Source organism: Nyctibius grandis, chromosome 2 (assembly GCF_013368605.1).
Source record: "Nyctibius grandis isolate bNycGra1 chromosome 2, bNycGra1.pri, whole genome shotgun sequence".
Lineage (NCBI taxonomy): Eukaryota > Metazoa > Chordata > Aves > Nyctibiiformes > Nyctibiidae > Nyctibius > Nyctibius grandis.
In genome coordinates this window covers 26,257,214-26,278,615 of record NC_090659.1, presented here as the reverse complement: position 1 = coordinate 26,278,615, position 21,402 = coordinate 26,257,214, and the positions used below count along the sequence as shown (strand labels likewise).

Genomic DNA, 21,402 nt, shown 5'->3' with positions numbered 1-21,402 from the left:
TCCTAAGACAAAAGGCTTTTATTGTTTTCTAACAGATATGTGATTCTTTATTATATAATTTCATGTTAGTTCATATTATTTCTCACTAACTTTATCGGTTTTCATGGTATCTCTGAATTTTTGTAAGGTTTTCCTAGGCATTCCCCCACAGTCCCCTCTGCTCCCAGATTTCTGTGATTTCTGTAGAGGTATGACCCCATGTAAGGGCTTCATTGCCCGATGGCCGTGGGCACGGTGCCTGACAAACCCAGAGGAAGAGAGTGAAGAGGAATGAGAGATACTTGTCCGGTTTTCCTGTACTGATTAGTGGAAGGAGAACCGTCCACTCTGACTCAGGGTGTCAGGTACCGTCACGTAAATGCTTGAGATTGCCTTAATCCTACCCCTTGCATTTCTAAAGGCTGGGTGAGTAACAGCATTACAGTGAGTATCTTCCTAGCAGAAATGTTTTGAGTACTAAGCATGTCTTTCTATTTAGGCAGTCTCTAACGTGACACCTTTAATTTCTTTTCCCTGCATGGCATGGCTTCCCTTTGTAGCCGCACGCTGAAGGGGTTTTGCTATGAGGGGAAAAAAATAAGAGCGAGATTTTTTAGATAATGAACTCCTGAAACAAAAGCAGAGGTTTTCCTTTCATCAGTACAGAGTAAAGTTTGACGATGTGGTGAACATAATGGGCGTGTTGTGTGCCCTTTAGCAAGGAACACAAAAAGTTTATTAAAATTTTAGATGATGCATTTCATTATGACCTGGTTTCTGAAGTGCAGTAGGCTACCTTCTTTATAGTGAAAGACAAAGAAGTGCACAAAGGGAGCTTTTCCCCTCCCTTATGACCCAGAGAGAAACTGTGGAACTCCAAATTACCTGTACAAACCTCTGTGTCACCCTATTCTGTAGCTTCAAGAGAAAGAAATCTGTGTAATTGAAATAAATTGAGGTTGGCTCAAAGACAGGTATTTTTGTGCTCGTAGTCCTCAAGAACATCAGGCAAAAGTCTGTCTTAAAGGAATTTTTCTTTCCTCATCTAATCAGAATAAGGATTACATTCATCTCAACTAGTTTTAGCTATCTACCAGTCAATGGCTAGTCTAGGTTAGCAGTTCTAAAGCCTTAGAGATCAGGCACTCCACCTTTTCTTTAATGATTTGAGCAGCATGAGGATAATTTTCCCTCTGCTTTTACTCTTGAACAACTTTCGTTTTCTTTCTCCAGCCAGCAATTTTCTTGCCTCCAAGAGCTGCCAGTAGTATTACGGCGTTCTGTGCAGTTCGTATGAGGAATTTAAGATGCTTTACAGTGATGATCAGAATACCATCTCTAATTAATGCTTTTACTTCAGCTTAACAGGGAAAGACAATTCCTAATAAGGAAAAAGACCACCTAAATTTAAGATCCTGTATAAAGCTGGCAGTGTATAATGTAGTTTTCTGTTCTGTAACGCAGCTAGTCTGTGTCCCTTGGCAGTTGAATGAAAATAAAAAATAAGTCTGTATTTCTAACTCAGTTATGTACAGAAACAGAAAATGTTACCTACATTCTCATGTGCATCTCTGCTTAAAGATATTTTATTACTAAGTTTACTGAAAGGTTAATGGACTCTACATTTCAGAATACAGATCAATGGACTGCCTTTCTGCAATATCTGTTTGCAGCCTTAATGCTTTGTTAGGATACATATTGATTCTCTGTCAATTCTGTTATATTAAGCATAAAATATCAGTGTAAACAAATACTTTTTTTTGTATCTTGAAAATGTAATGTATCTTGGTTTTTTGCATTGATAAATTTGAAACATTGTTTATCCCTCACTTGAAAAAACATATTGTAATTGTTGTTTTTATTCATTAAAACTAATAATTTTGATTTTCCCACTCTTACAGTTCAGTTTCACATCGCCCACTTATATGAAATTCAGGTAAGCTTTAAACTCCTTTTTATAAAGTGTGGTTGAGTTTCTAACTATATGATATAATCAGCCTGTGGAATTCAGATTATAGATGCTTTTGTAAAGTTAGGCTTAAGTCTCAAATCGCTGAAGAAACTTTATTTGCTTTGGCTACATTAAAAATATTTTGTATGTGGACTGTCCTGCTATAAAATGGAGTAGCTATTTCAATACATAAGCTTACATATTTACTAGTCTCCCAAGTTGAGTGCAAAAAAAATCCCTAAACATAATTTTTAGTAAAATTCTTTTATGAGATTATATTTATATTTTAAAAGTTACATATAGATATAAAAAATACGTAGTTTCTCAATTCATACCTATATTCATTTTGTTTCTCATACATATACACACACAGTCAAGTCTAGTCAGTTGCCCAGGTGCCTTTTAAGTATATTTGACATTAAATTTTCAAATTTAGCTGAACATATGTGACAGAAACATTTGAGATCTGAGGTCAACAGCACATAAAGCTGTGTTATGAGCTCTGTATCAAATCCTACCACAGAGTTTTTTAGATTAATCTTTTGTGAAATTAGAGAACGCTTACGGAGCTTCCAGAATATAGGTAAATTAAAAACAAAATAGCTACTGAAACAGCTATTGTATATTTGTAATTTGACTGACTGGTCATATAATGTAGATTGTGTGCCCTTTGATCATGTTTATAGGTATTATATAACTGTGGAAGTGATGTGGCATGAAAGCAAAAACTGTTGTAATTAAAATAGATGACAGACATAAACGGCATTTTCAGCCAGTTGAAAAGTAGCTTGGTAAAGTAAGTGCTGTCTTTTGATGGCACGGTGAAAAATGACTTTAGATATTTATATCTAAATAAAAGATAAAAATTTGGTAAACAAGATGTTTTTCTTTGAATGCTTTTGATCCAAAGCTATACAACAAGACAAATCCCCAGTCCCAAAACACCATTAAGAAACTTCATGGATTGAGTTATTCTTACCTGGCCACCATCCAGATTTCATTCGGAGCACTGGAGCACGTCTGACACATTTATATAACAAAGCATCCTCAACACGTTAGTTCTTTTGATCTGCTAGAGTAAAATGGAAAGTTGAGCACTTCAGGTCACCATGCCAGGTGCCTTATATAATTGCATGACCAATGTTACAAGTGCTTAAGCTGTGCATTCTGGCTGGCAGTCGTGGGCAGCAGGAATTTTATTTTAACGAAAGTCAAAGCAAAAAAGTTTCAGAGAATTCTCCTATTAGACTTGGTTTGCCTCTCAGTTCTGGTTGGGAAGGGGTATCTTCTTTTCTGGAATTTGAGAAACTTGGAACCACAAAGGATCTTGACTTCATTCTGGATATTACCTCTGACAAAATGAAGAGATATGTTTTGGAGGCAGGCCAGTCGCTTGGTTTCTTTCAAAGGACACAGTGCTACAGTTTTCTGAACCCCTCCATATGTTTGAAAATTATCTGCTCTCTAATATTTAATGGAAAAGTTAATTCATTCCTTAATTGTGTACCTTCACATTACTGGAGTTTAAATGATGGGTTGCCAGCCTCTGAACAAGAGAATAGCCTGGTGCTGATAAGAGTTAACAGTGGTTTTTCATGGTGTTTAATTCTAGTTTCTGTTACTTCATTTGTGGCAGTATGAGTCCCTCTAGCTATTTAGGGTGGTAGCTTATACAGTGTCTAAAGAAAAATATTGGATTGGGTTTCTCTCCCTCTTCCCATTTCTAAGACCATTCATGATGCAGCCAAACATCAAGGACTTTGGATCTGTGGAATTAACATATCTAAATAAAACAAGATGTAAACATTATGACAGTTTTCTGTAATATTTGAAGGCATATTATGTATATAGACAGATTTCTAAAGGGTAAATAATACAAGAAATAACAAAAGTAAAAAATATTCTAGATGTGGAAAACATGCCCTGTTTTGATAGGTCTTTCTGAATCCTCCCAAGCATGTAAACATCTTTTTCAAAGTGGGAATATTAGGCACTAATATTTACCTATTTGACATTTGGATTGCTGCCTCTGCTGTCATGCTACACAGTGAACTTCTGTTCATTTGCTTACCCTTCATAGTCATAAACTACGAATTTTGTTTCCAATGCTAAATTTAAAATTTTTTTCCTGATTGTTTTTATTTTGCTGGCCGTGGATATTTTATTTATTTATATTATTTGTTTTCTTACCAGTTGTCTGCATTTCATGAACACCAATTAAAAATCTTTTCTACCAACTTCCCCTTGTTCCATTTGAAAGTATGTAATTGCTGCTTTAATTTTTCTTCCTGACTAGAATAAGGCTGTAAAATCAATGGAGTTGTCTTTTGTGATTGTGAGATCTCAAGAACCTAATAACATTTTTAACTTCTAGTAGTCAGTACTGTGTACTCTTTGCATAAAACAAATGTAACTAAGTCATGATCATTTGCATTTAGGTAGCCTCATTTATTATAGTACACTCTTAATCTGTTTGCCAGAATGAAGTCTAATGTTGAATTACCTAAAAGCACATTTTTCTTTAAAAATTGTATAGAATTTTTAGAAAATAAAAAAGAAAAAAAGGTACTCTTACTAACAGACCTCAGCATTTATGTCTTCTAGACTTTTGTGGGAGAGGAGGAACAGGAGAATTAAGCATTTAAAATACATTCCCTGTTAAACAACTATTGTTAGGGTAATGCAAAGATAGATGCTGACATTATTACAAAAAAATTCCGTCTATCGAGAAGTCTTAACCTTTAATATATACAAAACAACTCATACTGTTCCAGAAGTCAATAAAGACCACGATCCTAACCTCAAAATGTGTTTTCTATATCAAGACCTGTTCATATAGGGCGTTAAGAAATGAATGTTTCCATGCTTTATGCACACTTAAACAATATAGCAAATAAGAAGATAGCGTACCTTCATTCTCTAGGCATAATCCATGGGTGTGTTTTAATTCTACGTATGGTGGGACTCTTACCAGGACAACAAATACGTTGGAAAGGCAGTTCAAATATACCGAAGGAAGAAGACAGGCAAAATTATACCAGCCACCAATTACCGATGATCTTCATTTGTGTTACAAATTTCCTGGGAAGAATTTGTGTAGGATTTTTTTCAGATGTAGACTCACATTTGAGTATTCCCCTTAAAAGCAGTATATTCATTTTAGTATAAGAAGCATAATGCATGTATGAGGAGTTGACCAAATTTAATAATTTGCAAATTTCCCTCAATTATTGTAAGTAGTCAATTTATATTAAATACTATATTTAGAAAAGATATTATCTTGCCATATATATACGTCACTCATTAAAGCTTTCATATGCACTGTATGCAAAAAAAAAAGTTATAGAATTCTTTGTCAATGTGTTTGTGTGCTGTCAGTGCTGTGAAATCGTTGCTATTGGTGATCTGTTGTAAGCTTTATGATTAATCCGTTTACTTTTTTCCTTTTGCAGAGAAAGTATCACTCTGCAAAGGAAGCTTATGAACAACTTTTGCAGATCGAAAACCTTCCTGCACAAGTAAAAGCAACTGTCTTACAGCAGTTAGGTATGTAAAATTAACTTTTATTTTCCTGTGTGTTTCTTTTTTTCCATCTTTGCCTTCAGCAGTGTTTTTTGAGGCTCCATTTCCAAAGTGAGTCTTAGACACAATACATGAGATTTTCACCCAAAATAGAATGCATAACAGTAGATAGTTAAGTAAATAAGAGAGGAGGAAAATATTTTAATTAAACACAAAATCAAAAAGCTCTTAAACTTGCTACAGTATGTGTGTTACAGGTTTTGGGCAATGCGGGGGTGGTCTTTCAGAGGAGGAGTGCAGCATTTAGAATTCTGTATTCTCTGTTCTTCCTCTGAGAACATCCCTTGAATAGCCAGGCTAAATGCAGTAAACCAAAATACTCTTCTCTGTTGCGGAACAGAACATGGCAAATGAAAAATTTACCTTTTCTTTCTTTTTAATTATAATACATAATGAAAACCTGTTTCTGTAACTAAAAAGCTTATCGTCAGATTCCATAAAAGAAACCACATAAAAAGAGAAAAAGTATTATTTTTTTAAAATTGTCATGTTCCATATTTATAGAAAGCTGATAAAACATTTTTAGACCAAAATTTCTAATGGGTGGATAGAATAAATTACTTTTGTCCTATATGCCTTATAAAAGTATTTCCAGAATATTTCGTTAAAATCGTTCAACCCAGTGCAAAACTTCTTCATTCACTTTCTCCATGTTCTCCATCTAATTTTTTATTCTAAATATTAATTTGGCCTGCTTATGCCCATTTTTTTTTTCCCCCCTTCACATGGTGGTCTTTTAATTCAGTTTAGTAACTGGCACTAAGTTATGGCCACTGCTTTCCTTTTTTGTAATGCAGGTTGTGTATGGATTTGGAGTGGGCTGATTTGTTTAGCGTTTGATTCTTCTGTGGGAAATCACAAATGAAACTGCTGGAGGAGTTCACTGCAGGACTGTAGGTGCTGCTCCTTTTGCTGTCACACTACAGTGTTGCTTATATTTCAGTATCCGCCTTGAATTTTTTTTTAACTTGGTGTTATCCCTCCTAGTATAAATTGTAAGCAATTTCATCCAGAACGGCTATACATATGATCAATGGAAGACAGACTTCCCAAAATAGCTGACCAGTGCTTCTTCAGCTCCATTTGATGTGTGTTGCCACATTAGAAGCAAATGCCATGGTTGGATTCATAAAATCCTACCACAGGTGTCTGTGCTAGCAATAAGAGCAATGGCTTTGAGAATTGTCTGCTGTCCAAAAACTGGATTAACTCCCTTTATTCAATCAGCATAGGCCACCTAGTTTGGTAGTGTGAGTACCTTCTATGTGGAGGAAGGGACAGAGTGGACTTAACCAGAACATTCAAGGAATAATACCATTTCTTTTGCTCTCTGCTGTTAACAGTGGTATTTTTCAGAGTATGGTGTTTATCGCAGATTTAGTCTCTAGCAGCTGGTAATAAAAACACCTCCTCAGGAAGCATAGTCCGGGTGGTGCACTGCTGCTTAGAAAAAATAATAGAAAATACCTGCCATCTGCCAGAATGCTACTGGCAAAGCCCAATCAAAATATATTTGTATTTCTATGTTGAACTCTTTTTTTTTTTCTTTTTCTTTTCTTTTTTTTTTTTTTTTACTCCAATAGAAATATTGTTTTGGCATGAAAATACCCTTTGTTTATTTTCCTTAGCTAGTTAATGTTTATTGAGCCAGAGTTGAAATTTAGGCAAGTTCAGATGTCTTGTGAGAGAATTATTAAAATCTTTGCTCTTGTTGCTGGTGTCCAAAGCAGATCACTGCAGAGGAGAACCCTGTGATTCTCAGATAAATACGTATCCATTTGAGCTGATGCATGCTGACTAGTTTGGGTAGATGTAACAGTAAGATCTGTAAAGTTGAATAAGAGCAGTTTGTGTTTTTGGGGTTTTTTTTTGCCATTTCATTTGCTTTCCAGACAATAATTCTTTTCACCACTTTGCCTAAAATTACATTAAATTAATGAGACTGAAGATCAAATCTGCCCCAGTACTCTTTCTCCATTTGTACTCAGCAGTTGCATAAGGGAAGAGTGTAAGAACAACGTAAGCATCTGCTTAGAGGCAGATTTTCAGCTAGGGGTATTCCTAGGTGGTGTCCATGTAGCTGGATGAGACATCATGAGATGCTAAAATGGGGAAGAGGCTCATCTCTTCGGAGACTGAGATGATGACGTTTAGTGGGGGAAAAGCAATTGCCACAAATTCAGCGTGAGAGTGATTGATAAGCATAAAAAAAAACGTGCAGCATGAGCTAGGCTAGCATATCCTCTTGATGAGGCAACACGGGGATTTGTTACAAATTACAGTGTGGAACATTTGTGAAGTACGGACAAAATCTGCGTTTTTGTTTATTATGTTAAAAATGTCCGAAGAGTGGAAGGGTGGTCAATATGCTAGTTGAGAATTTGAGTTAGGTTTTGCAAATGTGAAACTGCACAGCTTACCAGGGTTTTTCCATCACCTTCTTTCTGTGTGTTCATTTTATGCATGAGAAGAGAGATCCAGTCTCTTTTACCTGTGCTATTCTAGTAGAAAACTTCTGTTTTTTCTCCCTCACCCTCTCTTGCTTTCTGCCTTTCTCATCTCCCTGTGCAGGAAGATAAAATTGGGAAGCAACCCTTGTTTCAACAGTGAAACTAGATAGGGATTGCTAGTTCTCATTTCTATCTCCTAGAAATAGATTCTTTCTTCTTATCAGTGAACCTCAGTAAAGATCCAAAGATACAACATGTTATCTTTCAATCCGGCAAGGTTCTGATGAAACAGAAAATAGGCATCACCACTCAACATTTCCAAAGATTCGGGAAATTGTTTAATGTCTTTTTTTACCCTTGTTTATAATCCCTGAACTATTACCTTCATCTGAGGCTTTGCCTGGCACTGCACCTGATACATTTATCCTTAGTGTACAGTTAGGCAGGTGCATTCTGATAACCACCCTGACATAAGCTTTTTTTTCTTAAAGTATGTGTATTTTGTATATGCTTAAGAACTTAAGTGGCTTGGGTTTTGAATCAAAGTCATAGCTTGTTTATGAAGTCCATGAAGAAAGTTGTGTATGTTATATGTTTCTGCAAAAATTATTGGGTTTTTTTCCTTTTTTTTTCTGATGGGTAGGGTTTTGACTTGATCCATCTTCAGGCAAGATAAAGTACTCTTTTGTCAGCACTGTAGCCACTTAGCCCCTAACTTGACATTTCTTGCAGTCCATGAAATATTCAAACTTCTGCTTCTGACCACAGTTTCCAAGTGATACTTCTTAAAACACCTCAGGCAAACGTTGTTCAATGGATATGATTTACTTTTAGATTGCCTTTTGTAAAGCTTGGAGGTTTGCCTTCCATTTGCAAAAGTGTCTCTGTGACTTAACAAAATGTAAGCCCATGGAATAAAATATAAGCTGTATAGAACAGGTAGAAGAAAATATTTAAGGTGTAGTCTAATTGCAGAGAGTGAAGTAAGGCTGCAAATACTCATCATTTCAGTTCTCAGCCTTGCCTACTTTGTCTAGCATTTCAGATGAGATCTGAGTTTGATGTGGATCTTTTGAGTGGTATTACCTGGTCATGTAGTTAGACTGTATCAAAAAGGATAAGCATAGGGTGCTGAAGTTCAGCTGATGGAGGTTTTAAACAGACATTTAGTGCAGATGTGTGTACAACTCTGTAGGTAACTAAAACTTTATACAAACTTTGGATATTTTATGAAGTTGGTATCATAGTGTTCCACAAGGGATCATTTCTGGGTGGGACACTATAAAAACACAGGGTCAATCCGTTGTCACATCTTAGTTTTACAAATGATGTCTGAAAAGCAGTGGATTGTTAAGACAAATACATGGAGATTAGCAAACAGCAAGACACTGCTGACCAGTGTGGTATGTAGTGATTTCAGCAAGCCAGCTGCCTGTTTCAAAGGATTTCCTTGTACTCATGATATGAATGGCAGTGAGATGTTTTTGTGGCTGTTTAAAGGAATTCCATCTAAGCAGAGAGGCAGATGAGGAGCAGCTTAAGAAGGTGATGAAGGTGCTTTACTTGAAATGGTAACTGAGCCTTGCATTAGTGCTAGAGCAGAGATGCGTTTGCATGTAAAAAATTGTATGGAAGCATGGATTGTAGAAGGCCTTTAAAGTGGGGATGAATAATTCTTCTAATGTAATGAAAGAAAAAAAGGCATATGATATGTGGATAGATGAGGAAATAAAATGATCTTTTCAGCAGAATTTGTTATGTAGATGAGAAGTGATTGCATTTGTCAAGGTGAATGGAAAGGATGTTGTAGCAATGAAGATGAAATGGCAATGTAAGAAAGATTTAAGTGGAGATACAACAATTCTTACCAGTGTTCTATTGGGGAATTATCCAAATGCAGATATGAGATAAATACAAGGATTTAGAAGAAAAGGAGTAAACTGAACATAATATACAGATAATTAATAGGCGTGACAGGGAGATTGGTGGAATTTTTCACAATGACAGGGAAGGTATCTGTGTTCAGAGGAGGAAAGAGTTAACATTTTCAGATGCACTTTTTATAGTACAAGATTGAGCAGTTCATAATTGTGCTACTAACCTCATAGAAATTTATTTAAACCAAAAAACCACTTTGAAATTACTTGAAAGTAATTTTGACTTAGAATCCCTTTTGTCCTGTAATTTTAAACTTTAGAAGTTTAAAAAGTTTCATTCATAATATTACATGTAAGTGATATTATTGTTGGATATTCCTATTTTTAAAGAGCAACTAATGCTATGAATATCCTGCTCTTATAAAGTATTAAATGGTTTTAGGGAATTTCCCTTCTGCGATTTATGGATTCTTTCTGTAGGCTGGATGCATCACACCGTGGATCAGCTTGGAGACAAGGCAACCAAGGAAAGCTATGCTATACAGTATCTCCAGAAATCTCTAGAAGCAGATCCAAATTCTGGTCAATCCTGGTATTTCCTTGGAAGGTGAGAAATGACTTTATAGACACTGTAATGACATTTGTAAATTTTTGGAGGATACTCATTATTGTGAGTTCTTTTTCTTCTTAATACTTTCAGAGGAAAAATTAAGGGAAAAGATGTATGTATCTACTGAAGTCTAGTTTTCTGGAAAATGTATAAAAAGACAAGGTGCTAACATATTTGGGATGAATATAGATGAGAAGTTGAAATGAAGTATGTTACCCAAATGGTCCTGCTTTTTTTGTAGTTATTATTCAGTCAACACATTTACAGTAATCTGAGTCTGCCCTGCCTGGTTTTACCTGTTCATCCTCCTCCTACCACATCTTCTATTCTCTCTCTTGTTTTGTGGGGTTTTTTGGGTTTTTTGTTTTTCATTTTTTTTAAACTTTTTTTGGTAAATGCTCTGTAAATATTGTTACTTTTCTTCATACCTTTTTCACAATTCTTTATCTCCTTATTTTCTCAGAATCTCCCTTCTAATCTCAATCTATTTTTGCACTAAAATACGAATATTTTCTCAGGTATACATCCATATATAAACAGCATATATTGCAACTAAATATTAGGCCAAGATAGCTCAGATTGATACATTCTAATGTCTGTTTTAAGTGTTGTATTAGTTCTGTACTATCAGACAGTATTTTTTACTTGAAAATTAACTTATTCCAAGATGTAAATCATATAAATTTGATTACTTTCTTGGCCTCCTTTTTAAGAAAATAGAGTACTTTACACAAACCAGCAGAACTCTTGAAATAATCAGGTTTTGGAGAAAGCTTTGAGGGCAATTCAAGTCCAAATTTGAACAGGTCAGTTATGTTGAGAAATACATTAGAAAGGAATTATGCAAAAATAAAATTAATATCCTAACATCAGTATCCTCCAGATGACTTGACTTGGAGTTTCTGGTCACATACAACTGGAACGTACTTTTGTTTTTGCCATACTAATTACATTCGTCCAGCTGTTTGTGTAAGACAGGGCTCTTTAACCAGCTGTCTGCAGGCTAGGGGAGGAACACCAGCACCGAGTGTGTAGGGCAGAGGGCTAAAGGAGGTGTGGAGGGAAAAGGGAAAATGAGCCAGGGATCATCTGGCTCATCTTACCATCACTGGGCTGAAATCCTGTTTTTTCCTCAGTAGTCCTGTTCCACGTGCCTTGAGCTGGCTGAGTTCTTAGACAGCAGCAGGATGAAGCCAGGGCTCCATGAAGTATGTGTGCACAGCTGCTGTGCTCTTGCTCCTACTCTGCCATGGCTTTCACAGTGGTTAAGAGTGAAACCTCGGGCCATACAAACAAGGGGGAGAAACGCAGGAAATGAGGGGGGAAAATCTAGTAGAAGCATCTCTTACACTCTACAGGGATGACTAGAGCAAAAATGTTTCTGTGCACCATTCCTCCAGTCCTTATGCTGGCAGGACAAGAGGGAAGGAACAGGGTTACAGGTTGTGCATTCACTTTTCCTCTTTTTCCCTCCTCATGTATTCCCTTGTGTTATTCCTTCCTCTGCTGGTTGTCTAGACTGGATAGCAAGTTGGTTTAAAGCTACCTTTCAAAAATATACCACCACCACCTTCCTCCCCCACTGAAAAAAAATTCATCACCTTGTTCTAAGTTTTTGTTAGGTGCTTAATGTTAGTGCTATCCTAATCAGAGTCTTCATGTATCTGATAAGAGGACAGATTGATACGTGTCTACTGGAACTTGGGTCAGATTGTCATTAAAAAGCCCTTCTGAAACATTGTATTCAGACTTAATGGATATTTTTAAGCAAAGTACTGTTAGATTTTATTGTATTCCTTTCTTAGTGTGCCTCAAGAACACATGAGAGAGTGTAGCATGTTTGACAAACCTTTGCCTGTTACTGTTCCACTTGGTTTTTATTTTTTACTAGAATAAATTTTCTGATGTTATTTATATGTTTTGAAAGTTATCAGTTCTTTTTTCAGCAGGGAAACTTACTACAAACAATATAAGAAGCAGAGCTATTGTAGATTAAACTAGTAAATGTATATATATTTTTAATATGGTATTTATTTGAAGCTTTTAATTTTAAAAAGGTAAGTATTATTCCCTGTGGTATAATTATAGTTCTCTTTATACTTGTGATATTTCTGCTTATAATGCCAGAATACCTTTGAGTTTGTATGTGAAAAATATTCAAGTAAGAAATTATGAAAAAATCCAGATCAGCAAGATTTTTTACAAAATTTCGTGCTCTGTATATGCAGTAAAACTTAACTGGTTTGTTGTTCATTACTTGAAATCTTACTGAGATGTGAGAAATGCACATAAAAAGCTTCCCAGGCAATCAGGAACCATTCTGATTGAGTTGGTCAATGTCCCTTAATAATTCTGAAACAATTCTTGTAGAACATGAAGTTTCATAACAATTTCTTTGATGAAATAGGTAACTTAACTGTTTCTTTGTAATGCTGTCTGTAGATAAATACTGTTCTTACTGACTGATCAGTTATCACGAATGAAAGAAATGTAAGTCTTTAAAATGTGGTATGACTGTTTTCCTTACAAATGCAGTAGGCTAGCGTTTAAGCAGTTTTGGTTCACTTTTCAAATAAAAAATTAGTAATACATGTTGATTAAGATGATGGAGTCTGCTTATGCCTGGCATTCAGAAACAGCAAATGTTTTGGATTCATCTAGATGAGTGCGTATTTGCATGACTTAACATTTATCAGATCAGTCTTGGTAAGCCATCCTCAGTGATTACCTTCTATGAATATTACCAAAGTTCTTTTTTTCTTCTCCCAGGTGCTATTCAAGTATTGGGAAAGTTCAGGATGCCTTTATATCTTATAGGCAATCTATTGATAAATCAGAAGCAAGTGCAGATACATGGTGTTCTATAGGGTAAGAATGATACAGGGTAATACAGTGATATAATTCAATGCTAAGATATATAAATAAAGAGTATCAGCTTTTTAACTCCTTTGTGCTCTCAAGGGGACTGTAAAGCTTTTTTATTTATACTTTCCTGTTGTTAGACTTGTCTGATTTGAAGTTTAAATAATAAATTTATATTTGCTTTCTCATTTTTTTAAAATACTTAATATGCTACATATATGAGCTTTGCATGTTAAAATTTTATATGTTGTTTATGCTTATTACTGCGGTTTATATAATGGGAAAGTTTATTAAGGGTTTTGAGAGGGATGTGTATATTTGACTTGTTTGTATTTTGACTTTGTTATTAATTCTCAACTTCACTAATCTTTCTATTCAGTGTGCTGTATCAACAGCAAAATCAGCCTATGGATGCTTTACAGGCCTATATCTGTGCTGTACAATTGGACCATGGCCATGCTGCAGCCTGGATGGACCTAGGCACACTCTATGAGTCCTGCAACCAGCCTCAGGATGCCATTAAATGCTACTTAAATGCAACTAGGAGCAAAAATTGTAGTAATACCTCTGCACTTGCAGCACGGATAAAGTATTTACAGGTAAAACTAACATTTTAAGAAGTGGGAAATACTCTTCCAAATACACAGCAGAGGGGAGGGGAGAGGAGAAGTAACACACAAGTTTAACTTGCAATTGTTTGTGGTGTGTATAACCTGTTTTCATGTGTATTGTAAGCATATCATAGCCTGTAATGTTTTATTTCTTCATTTTTAAGTGGAACTTAATTCCTTATAAACCCTATTTTGCACATTTAATCAAAGCATACTGTTCTACATCACTTTGCTTTTTTCTTTGTATTGTCTACATTTTTAAGTTCTCATAACATAGAGAGAGAATACACACACACTATCTTTCACTCTTGTTTGCAATTTCAGAAATAAGGAATTATGAGACCTCTGAATCCAGAGCTCATCTTTGTTCTGATTCTCACAAAGGTTTATATTCTGGTTACCCTCTTTATACTTAGCACCTTTCTAAAACCCCAAATTTTAAGTCTGTCCTCTCTTTAAGACATAATTAGCTACAGCATTTAGGAAGATTTCATGGACTTGCTCTTACTAAAGTAGGCTTGTGTTAAATTTGCTTTTTACATAATTTTTCCTAGGCTCAGTTGTGTAACCTTCCACAAGGTAGTCTACAGAATAAAACTAAATTACTTCCTAGTATTGAGGAGGCATGGAGCCTACCAATCCCCGCAGAGCTTACCTCCAGGCAGGGTGCCATGAACACAGCACAGCAGGTGAGAAGTTGGGTTATGTTCTGCAGGTGCCCAGCTTTAAGGGTTCTTTACAATCGGTAGTGGTCAAGCTTATTTTATTGAGCACAGGACTGGCTTTTATTAATAAAAAGCCTTTGATTTATTTGCAAAGGGATACTAGATCAAGAAGCTCCCTTCTCATATGGGAGAAATATGGGGTACCAATTTAGAACCTTTGTGGATTTTCATGATTTTAAAAGATTTCATCTTAAATAGAAATGCTACAGTGGTTTAATAATCCCGTGAAAGGTACACATTCCTCCATTGATGACCATATGGAAACTGATTTTTCAGTTATTGAGATCATCTTCATAATATCCATTCGGCCCTTTTAATATATGTGGGCTATTAAAATATATAATTTAAAGGAAAGAATTAAGAATATATAGAACCATATTTTTGTCTTCCTTCTGTGATTCTTAGGCTTGTAAACCTCATCATCCAAATACTGAACCTGTACTAGGCCTCACTCAAACACCAATTTCACAGCAATCCTTGCCACTACACATGATTCCTTCTAGCCAAGTAGATGACCTGACCAGTCCTGCCAAGAGGAAAAGAACATCTAGTCCAACAAAGGTATATATTCTGATGAACTAAAAAGCCCCCTACCAAAATTTTATGGAAATATGCATTGAAGTGATGCAGCATGCACAGAATTTGTGCTGGAAATTTTAATCCTTTGGCATCAAGGTGGGGAATGTTTTTAGGAATTTTAAAAAACATTTTTCAGTGATGGGTTTAATCAGGTTACAGCTCAGACAGGAAGTGCATAAGGGCAATGCAGATTGGTGGCACTGTGCTACAATCATAGTTGTATAAGCGAAAAAGTACAATCACAGTCTGATGATAGAGAGGGAGACGATCATGTCATCCTGTCTATTGCCTTTGCTTATATTGAGAATTCAAGTGTTTCATCATCATGTAATAGTGTTACAGTAGATATTCAGTTTTAAAAGTAGTGTACATTTAAGTTAATTGCATAATTTGATTTGATTGTTTCTCATTATGATATTAGATATAATTTAACTTTTTCCTCTGATTACTCTGATACTGTATGGGAATGGTAGAATGAGACTTGGCATGTTTTAGTACGTTCTTTGTTTATATTGTTATTCTTGAAACAATGACTAGTTCTTTCATAAGTAAGATAAAATCTACATAGTAAAAGAAAGAATGTTGACCCTTTGATAGTCACGCATTTTAATGTCATGTTTTCTCTCAGAATACTTCAGATGTTTGGAGCAGTGGCCATACAGTGTCACATCCTCCTGTACAGCAACAAATTCATTCTTGGTGCTTGACACCACAGAAATTACAGGTAGGTATGTTGAAGATCTTCAGAAGCTTTGGTATATTTTTTGTTTCTTTCTTTCTTCCTTTTAAGAAAATAAATCTGGAACATTTTTCAGTTCCTCATTTCTGAAATTCAATGTGAAATACTTCCCAAATAATTGCCACAGTGTAATTCAAGTTATGCTAATATTTTTGGCTTCACTATGCGAAATTAGTTCTATAGTAAATTAAATTCTCTCTAGCAGAAACTGAACACTTATATTGTATGAGTTCTATAATTTATAAAGTAAGAACATACAGCAATTGTTTTTTCCTATGAAGTTTTAAAGATAGATATGCAAATTGCCACACTTGTGTGCCAAGTGAGTTTTGCTGCTTGCTGTAATGTGGGGGATATTGAAGGAGGTGTAGAAGTATTGTAATATCCTCTTTTTCCTCTGAGGTAGCTTCTTGTATCAAATTGCGTAAACAAACATGCAAATTCTACAAAATGCAGTTACTCAAGTGAAATCTGGTACTGCTTTTCTATATTTTATGTCATCTAATAAAATCGAGCATTTCATATAAATGTGTTTTTGAAATCTTTTTTCAGGTCTTTTTTGTTAGGACGTTTTGTTGTCTCTTCGGTTCATTAGGGCTTGCAGTGAGCTTCAACAAGAATTATGTATTTTGAAAATCAGGCCTAGCTGGAAACTCCTACCCATGTATCACAGATACTGCTTTGGATGCAAGGAAAAATTGAAGGGAACACAGTGCAGAGACAGAAGGCATTCTGATTGACTGAGCAGTGTTCCCCTCAACTCCAGTATAGTTTTTCAGCTGTTTCTCTATCTGAACAATATTGGCTTTATTATGCTGCATAATTTTTCCCTCCCTCCCCTCCCTCTCCCCCCACCTCCCCACTGCTTTGGTCCTCCCTAATCACTCTTCTGTATCTCTCTCTCTTCATGCATTGTTGTTATTTCTCTCTGCTTATTTTATATTCTACTACTTTTTCCTCTTTTTAGTTTCGCCTTTTTCCGGATCCAATTTCCTCCTCTAAGCAGTATCTAAGTAGGCTTCGCTAGCTAAGTACAGTATACTGGATTTGCTGGCAGTAGCTTGACGTAAGAGTGTGAATAAAACCTTTATTACATCTTCTAAGTCAGCTTTTTAAAAGTGACAGCTCAGAGACTGGATGGGTATGGCACATAAAACACACCAAATGGCTCAGCTAACAAAAGTAGAAGGGCAAAGGGCTGTGGCCACCCAGTCTCCAGGGCTGCGACATGCCAGTGGAGGACGGATGGGTGTTGGTTTCACAGAATTGGTGGGCAGCAAGAACAGTGCTGCCTGCAACGCCTCTGCACCCATAGCACTGGAGATGAGCGCAGACTCACGTCTGCTGACATACATGCTAAGTCATCTTTCTGATTCCTGCTACCCTATTTAGACATTTTTTAAAAAGCAAAATAACAACTGAAGAGCACTGGTTTTGACTTCTGTGTACCCAGTGCATATACTACCACGGAGACCCTGTTTTCGTCTCACAATCACATATATATAGATAGATTAGTCGTATCCATTGCAGGCCCCTACAGAGGGACTTCAGAATGGAAGCTACTGTTAATCCAGGGAGTTTGGCATGAACCATCTTTAACCACTTTTTCAGGCAATGGTGGTTTTTTTTTTTAGTTGATAGTTTGCAAATACAGTTGTTCAAAGCAAAATGAACTACACTTTATTTAATACTCATATTTCAGGTCCATTTGTGTATTACTAATATAGCATAATGAAAGCAAAGGAGATGAGAAGGACATAGAAAATTAATACATGCAGACCTGAAAGGAGCTAAAGGAAACCTGATTTGTGTTTGGTTTTGGTGGGGCTTAATTTGGTTGGTTTGGGTTTTGTTTGGGGTTTGTTGTGTTTTTGTGTTGTTTTTTTTTTTGAAAGGATTTACAATGATGTGTAGTTTAGTATTTAAGAACAATCAAGAAAAATGTCTATATGTCACCTTTTGCATAGCACAACTTTTGCCCTCCTCTCCACCCCCCTGCCCCTTACTTCCCAGATGCTTTTGTGTTCCACAATTTCAGCATTTATGTCATACCACTTAAAAGCATTAAAATTAATACAAAGAACAGATTTTTGGTAATAGATACTTAAATTTATCAGTGGTAAATTAGTTCAGTGTAATATCTTAAGATACTGCTCTCTGTAATAAAGTTGTGTAGTTTTCTGGGTTTGTTTTTATATTTTCTGGAGAAGTTTTCATGTGTGACTATAGGTTGAATTTACTTTGTGCTGAACAGTATTTCTAAAAGAATAGCACAGTGCAAAAAGTGTTAAAACATACCTAATGATAACAAGAATTCTGTATAATCATAGTTGAATGTAGTTTTGTCTTATGGTAGCAGTACACTTAATTGTAGTGTGGTGATAATATTCATACACTCAAATAATTTAGAAAATCTCTTTAGTTTTAGTAACTGGTAGTAAGGTTTTGTTACAGAGTAGTGTATGGGAAGATGTTTGAGTCTGCCACAGAAATCTCAATCATGTTTTCAGCTTTACAAGTCTTGTCTTTGTGGATAATTTTTAGTAATGTATGCAAGAAAGTTATTAAAAAGCACATGCAATTTTAATCATTCTGGATTGTATTGCTGTTTTTTCAGCACTTGGAACAGCTGCGTGCAAACAGAAATAATCTAAATCCAGCACAGAAACTTATGCTGGAACAGCTGGAGAGTCAGTTTGTCTTGATGCAGCAACACCAGCAGGTGAGAACGAAAATATTTTTCTGTTCTACAAAACTTTCATCAGTAGTGGTGTCTGTTGTGTTTCTTGAATTCTGAAGAATTTCTATTGTACAGAGTTCTCATGCGCTTTACTACATTACATTAAGTCATGTTTTTTTGTATGAAGTATAATTGTGGTTTCCTGGTTGAAATGTAGTGGGTTCAGCTGTGTTTTATTATAGGGCTACCAGATAATGTAAAAGTTTTCAAGCCACTCTTTCAAACTAAAGTGAGTGGACACATCTAAAAGCAGTCTTACTTGAAAAATACTTAGTTGTAGTAAGCTGTATTACACCATATCTCTCCTCCTCTCATTGTTCACTTCTCTCTCTCTTAGTGTCCAACTTTAGCAGTAAAATGCTAACACTCAGACTGAAGCTCCTAGAAGTGTGCCGATAGCTTTACCTTAAAATTCACTCAGCGCATTTGTGAGCACGACAGTCATCTTATTTCTCAAAAGCAACTGTGAAGATCTTAAAATGAGTGTAAAATTGGAATTGACCAATGCAATAAAGTACACAGACATTGTACGATATTTTTAAATTCTGCAGTTAATGTTCTTGTGCTTTGTTTATCTTCCATTAGATGAGACAAACAGGAGTTGCACAGGTACGATCTACTGGAATTCCTAATGGGCCAACAGCTGATTCATCACTGCCTACAAACTCTGTCTCTGGTCAGCAGCCGCAGGTTGCTCTAACCAGAGTGCCTAATGTCGCTCAGCGTGGAATCCGTCCCGCCTGCCCCGGGCAGCCTATGGCTAATGGACCCTTTCCAGCAGGCCCCATTCCCTGCAGCACAGCAAGAACGCTGGGTAGTACAGACACTATTTTGATAGGCAATAATCACATAACGGAAAGTGGAAGTAATGGAAACGTGCCTTACCTGCAGCAAAACGCACTCTCTCTACCTCATAACCGCACAAACCTGACCAGCAGCGCAGAGGAGCCGTGGAAAAACCAACTATCTAACTCCACTCAGGTATACAGTTTCAGTTTGCTTATAGAGTAAGCTAAGGAGGCTTGATGAGCAAGTCACTGTTTGAAGTCCCTCATTTGTAAATACACATTTTCAGTTTCCTAAAGTTGATAACCTAGATTCAAATAAAACATACACTAGGTTAAACCTGGCCATTACTTTTTGTTTTTAAAAATCTATGTGTTAAATTGACTACTTTCAGGATAAAAGAAATGATCGTAAATCAAAGAGGGCAGCTACATACTGCTCAGCTGCCTACCTTTGCAGAAAAGTTTCTTTAAAAAGGAATACTTGTACATCTTTTTGTTGCTTCTTTAACGTGAGACGTTGCGACTTTGTTTTGTGTGTAGGAGGAATGTGCATATCTCATGGGAAGCTGAATGTTGTAGTTATTTTTGACGTGACATTGTCATCGCGATGAAATCATTACACATACTTTGTTTCCATGTGATCTTTCAAAATTAATACCTAGTAATCAGTCCCACAGAGTTACTTGCACAAAAATACTTTAATGCCAGTAAAAATCCATAGGGGTTAAAGTGTGTAAGTAAAGGTGTTGTGTGTATGTGTGTGCTAGAACTTGAAGACGGAGCTTATTTTTTTTTTATTTCAGCCTAGATGTCTTTCTTCCAAGACATACCTTGTGGATGTAGCAAGGTGTTCTATAGGAAGATATCCTAATGGTTTAATTCACTTTTACCACAAGAGCTATATAGCTTGATACAATATTGTTTTCTTCGTCAAAACTGCATAAATTCCTTGTTTAATTAATATTGCACATTAATGCTCAAGAATTGAGAGTGGGCTGTGGTACAGACATACATACATGCTTAAGTGCACATGCACTGCAACAAAGGCTGAGATAATACCAGAACATCTTGAGTAAAACATGGTTATTCAAAACTAAAACAGCGTTATAACATTTTTTAAAAGTTTCCTCTGTATCAGTCGTACTATTTACATGGTTTATAAGCATGGCAGGAGGATATGGAGCCTGTTAGCCTCACTACCTCTTGCTTGAATTAGAATTCATGTTTCTACTTTCTCGGTATTGTATAAAAGAAGTTCTGCGCTTGCTAGAGAGGTATCTGCTTCATATTAGATGTCTATGGTACTAGTGTCCATAAAATAGGCAAATAATAAATTGCAATAGGAGTTGACTGCTTTCCGTAGAGAAGGTGTTTTTTGAAACGCTGGATAACTGTTCCAAGGAAAGCTTGTGGTGCCATTTCCTTTATCCATTGCATCTTTGTTCTGTGTGAAGTGTATTCAGAGAACAGGGTCTCAGCAGAGTTTCTGGGTCTCTAATATTCTTCACAGGTACCAAATAAACTCTTGATTTAAAAAACTATTTATCAGTAATTAAGCTACATAGAGGAATTAAGAATTTAGGTATACAGGTGTGACATGCATAATGCAGTTTGTAATTAACAAAAAAATTTGGTCTGTGGTAGGCGTAGCAACAGTTCTAAAAGACAAGTGAAAACCAGGCTAGGAGGAAACTTCACCACTCTTGAGAGTCTCCAAAGTTGGGAATGTTTCCCTTTCGAAAATAAAACCTCAGTTACAAGTAAATATAAAAGTGGGTTCTTTCACCATTGTTGACATAAGGGATCATTTAAACATCCAATAATTTAATTGTAGGTTTGGGAATTTATAATGAAATACTTAATGCAGTAGTGTGTTACCCTGAAATCAGCTATGTGTGCGTCAGCTTTG

General features: G+C 35.9%; 1 protein-coding gene across 17 annotated transcripts in view; it reads left to right on the top strand.

The window, feature by feature from the left end:
• Positions 1 to 21,402, top strand: part of KDM6A (lysine demethylase 6A) — a 165,915-nt gene that overhangs the window by 104,610 nt on the left and 39,903 nt on the right. For 5 of the 17 annotated variants that reach the window (XR_011050315.1, XM_068425253.1, XM_068425251.1 and 2 more), the window contains exons 8-18: positions 1,881 to 1,915; positions 4,124 to 4,189; positions 5,383 to 5,476; positions 10,320 to 10,446; positions 13,219 to 13,317; positions 13,691 to 13,910; positions 14,477 to 14,611; positions 15,053 to 15,208; positions 15,855 to 15,950; positions 18,583 to 18,687; positions 19,291 to 19,686. Coding sequence is in view for 16 of the 17 variants with exons in the window: in XM_068425253.1 (XP_068281354.1) it covers positions 1,881 to 1,915; positions 4,124 to 4,189; positions 5,383 to 5,476; positions 10,320 to 10,446; positions 13,219 to 13,317; positions 13,691 to 13,910; positions 14,477 to 14,611; positions 15,053 to 15,208; positions 15,855 to 15,950; positions 18,583 to 18,687; positions 19,291 to 19,686 (1,529 nt within the window). In the remaining variant the exon portion in view is untranslated. The remainder of the gene's footprint in view (positions 1 to 1,880; positions 1,916 to 4,123; positions 4,190 to 5,382; positions 5,477 to 10,319; positions 10,447 to 13,218; positions 13,318 to 13,690; positions 13,911 to 14,476; positions 14,612 to 15,052; positions 15,209 to 15,854; positions 15,951 to 18,582; positions 18,688 to 19,290; positions 19,687 to 21,402) is intronic. The other 12 variants (XM_068425255.1, XM_068425254.1, XM_068425261.1 and 9 more) reach the window with 7 other exon arrangements.